Here is a 3,765-nt window from a genome sequence, read left to right as displayed (position 1 = left end):
GACAGACTATGCAACGCCGTCACTAACAGGGACGTTGTAGAGCGTCCTCTGGTGGACAGACTATGCAACACCATCACTCATAACATGGTTGACCGTCCGTTTTTATTTTTTAAATATTAATTTATCAGAATCATTTGTCATAAATGATTCTGATGTATGATTTAAAAAAAAAAAAAAAAAACACCCTATCGGCCTGCCGATTAATTCACGGTGCTAATCTGTATTTTCACCCGAAAATTAAGCCCTGAAATGACGGAACATCGCTCTAGCTGATCTCAGTCGCCATCTTCAGACTCGAGTCAACGACCCCAGACTGTCCGACGGCCGCTTATCGGGTCGGTGTCTTTAAGACTTGTTTGGGTCCCAGTCCTGACCGGAACCATCACCCGGTCCCAGGACATCTATTTCTACCCAAAGCCTAACGACCCCCCAGACCGAGAGTAAATACCCGGTCCCCCGGGATCATAAGGAATTAAATTAGTACTCACTGTATCCGGAGTTAGCGTTCCCGTAACCGTACGTCCCGAAGCCACCTGGCAGGATGAAGCACATTTATTCAATATTATTAACCCTCATGTTGTCCCCATGTTGTCCCCATGTTGTCCCCATGTTGTCCCCATGTTGTCCTATATCAATGTTCTTTTTAATTCCCCAAAATAACATGATTGATTTCACCCAACGCTCTTTGCCAAGTACAAATCTCTACTTTCATTAATTTTGGGGCGTCTTATTCAATTTTATAGCATTGTAAAACAAATGGAAGTGTTTTTGAAATAGTATTGAGTAAAAGTTGACATATTCCAGTCTGTGATTATCATCAACATCCATTCCTTTAATTTTACTCTCAATAATTCCTAATTTCTTCTTTTCTAACTCAAACATTGGGTATAATTTCCTATAAATGAGGTTTATTGAGCATTTATTTCACACAACACTCTTTCCAAGTCTCTGTCTTCTTCCCGTCAACCTGCAACTTTTAGTTTTTCCAGGTCAAAATATAAGATTAAAACCTAAAAGACACTTTTACCGCTTTCCACGGTGCTTGAGTCACTTTCCTCAAAGTTCTTTGTACAATTTTTCAGATTATTTTTTGTGCTTCTTGAGTTATTATTATTTATTTTTTTTTAAATGTTACTTTTTGCAACGTTATTTTTGTAAAATTAAAATGCCATAAAATGAAGGAAAAAAAAACACCCAAATTATTTGAATGTTGACAACTGATCATTTATATTCCTCGTGAAGAATGTACAGAACCAGTCATGTTATTTTTTGGGACAATTTGTTTGAAAGAAACCCAAATTTCTGACAAGGAAACCTTTTTGAAAATGGGACACACACACACACAGTCTCTCTCCTCTCACACACACACACACACACACACAGTCTCTCTCCTCTCACACACACACACACACACACACACAGTCTCTCTCCTCTCACACACACACACAGACACACACACAAACACAGTCTCTCTCCTCTCTCACACACACAGTCTCTCTCCTCTCACTCACAGACACACACACAGACACACACACACACACACACACTCTCTCTCCTCACACACACACACACACACACAGTCTCTCTCCTCTCACACACACACACACACACACACACACAGTCTCTCTCCTCTCACACACACAGTCTCTCTCCTCTCTCACACACAGTCTCTCTCCTCTCTCACACACAGTCTCTCTCCTCTCTCACACACAGTCTCTCTCCTCTCACTCACAGACACACTCACACAGACACACACACAGACACACACCACAGTAAAAAGTGTGTTTTTACCTCCTTGGCCGTAGCCTCCTCCGTTATTGAAGCCCCTCCCCCTGCCGCGCCCTCGACCCCCCCTCCCTCGGCCGCGGGGCATAGCGACCTCTGCGCCCGGCGCGCCCATCATGCCGAAGCCCGGCGTGTGCTGCAGAGGAAAAGGAACATTTTATTAATTTCATCAATGCTACACAGCAGTTGTCCTTTTCATGAGAACCATCATTTAAACACCGGCACACCGTAAACACTCGCACATTTATTTATTTAATATTTATTTATTTAAATATCATTCTGTTTAATATTTATTATTAATTTATTTATTATAACTCCTCCCTCTTAGTGTCTGACACACAGACACTTAAAGAGGTTGAATCTGGACAATATTATCCGTTTTGTGTAATAACACCGGCCTGAAATGTGTGCAATACTCTACTGCTACAATTATTATAATAGTATTATTACTTTTCACCATTGCAATTCCTTAATTATGTAAATTAAGTAAATACTGAATCATAACATTCCTTTAAACTATGTAAATACCGTACATATCCACACTCCTTAGATTTATCTATATTTCTACGAGTTTCCCTTCGGGGATCAATAAAAATCAATAATTTCTGATTCTTTGCTAGCTTACATATCCACATGCTAGCTATCTCACATCATAACTTTGTTCAGTCTCCACACCGGGTGCTTACCATGGGCGGTCCCTTTTTCTTCTTCGCGGCCTCAGCCATGGATCCCTCAGGGAAGAGCCGGTCCAAAGCCGCCAGCGCGGCGTACGCCTTGGCCACCTTCTTGTTGGACCCCGTCCCCTGAAACTTCTGCCCGTCGATCTCCACCTCCATGACGAAGCGCTTGTCGTGGCTGCCGCCGGTCTCCGAGATGAGCTCGTACTTCAGGCCGCGGCGCTTCTCGTTGAGCTCCATCACGGGGTTCTTGCCGTGTTTGGTGAGGATTGGTCCCTGTTGGCGAGCAGTCTGACAGTTAAGAGACAAGGTCAGTACAGTTGGTGCCTTTTCAACCTGGACCCCGTTTTCCAATGTTTGTGCGTCTGAGTGATTGATGGGAACCAACAATCGTTGGCATTGGTCCAGCAGTCGATAGTCTAAGTGGGGAACATTAGGGGAAGGATATCTAAGGAGGTCGACCTGTTAGAGTATGATCCTTTAAAGTGTAAAAACATCTGCAAAATTGCATTCGCTACACCCACCAGACTACATGTAAATAAACAGTCATTTTAGCATCGTAAAAACGCCTTTCATCCAAAGACAACAGAAACAAAATAAAACTAAGAGAGGCAGTTTTGGGTCGTCTTTCCACTTTTCCAACCATCACTCTAGTTTTGGTTAAAATAAAACAGTTAACTGATTTACACGTGAAAATATATCTTGGCTCTATACACGCTTAAAGTGTTGTTTTGTTAAATGGATTCTGGTGGATTTAGCGCAAGTGACTTCACCGCAGTTTCTGGTCAACGAGAAAGGTCTCAAAGAGGTTTTAAAAGGTCGACCTGCTTAGAAATCCTTTCCAAAATGTTGTCAGACACTTGGATTAATCCATTCTGTCAGTGGCGAATCACACAATCACTTTAGTGGAGTTAAATACAAGCTGGATAGATACCCAATTAACTTCCACTGTAGATTGTTTCGCCGTGGCCCACTGCAGCGATCTCGCTAAATACTGGACCGACGTCAAACATCGTCGTTCCCGTAAGTCCCAAAAACATAGGAAATAGCGGCCAGGTTGAGGTGGTTCCCTTTTAAGGAGGATGCTGAACCCGTGGACTGACCCCCCTAAGACATGTATGCCTGTGCTGTGTCTCTGAGCAGCTGACTGTACCATTTGATTGCAAAAGGAAATTAAAAATAAATCCCGTGAGCTGCGTTCAGTAGGGCTGCTCGATTTTGGAAAAAAAATCATAATCACGATTATTTTGGTCAATATTGAAATCACGATTATGTAACACGATTATTTCACATGACTTTGGAA

At 42.4% G+C, this 3,765-nt stretch overlaps 1 protein-coding gene across 2 annotated transcripts in view; it reads right to left on the bottom strand.

Annotated features, from left to right (window-relative positions):
- The window catches only part of LOC117958249 (interleukin enhancer-binding factor 3 homolog), a 28,698-nt gene that overhangs the window by 6,776 nt on the left and 18,157 nt on the right, over window positions 1-3,765 (bottom strand). For both annotated transcript variants that reach the window (XM_034894559.1, XM_034894560.1), the window contains exons 14-16: window positions 2,472-2,753; window positions 1,792-1,921; window positions 489-533 (exon numbers count right to left, since the gene is read on the bottom strand). In XM_034894559.1, coding sequence (XP_034750450.1) covers window positions 489-533; window positions 1,792-1,921; window positions 2,472-2,753 — 457 coding nt within the window. The remainder of the gene's footprint in view (window positions 1-488; window positions 534-1,791; window positions 1,922-2,471; window positions 2,754-3,765) is intronic.

This window comes from Etheostoma cragini, chromosome 15 (assembly GCF_013103735.1).
Source record: "Etheostoma cragini isolate CJK2018 chromosome 15, CSU_Ecrag_1.0, whole genome shotgun sequence".
NCBI classification, from domain to species: Eukaryota; Metazoa; Chordata; class Actinopteri; order Perciformes; family Percidae; genus Etheostoma; species Etheostoma cragini.
This window is presented reverse-complemented; position numbering and strand designations above follow the sequence as displayed.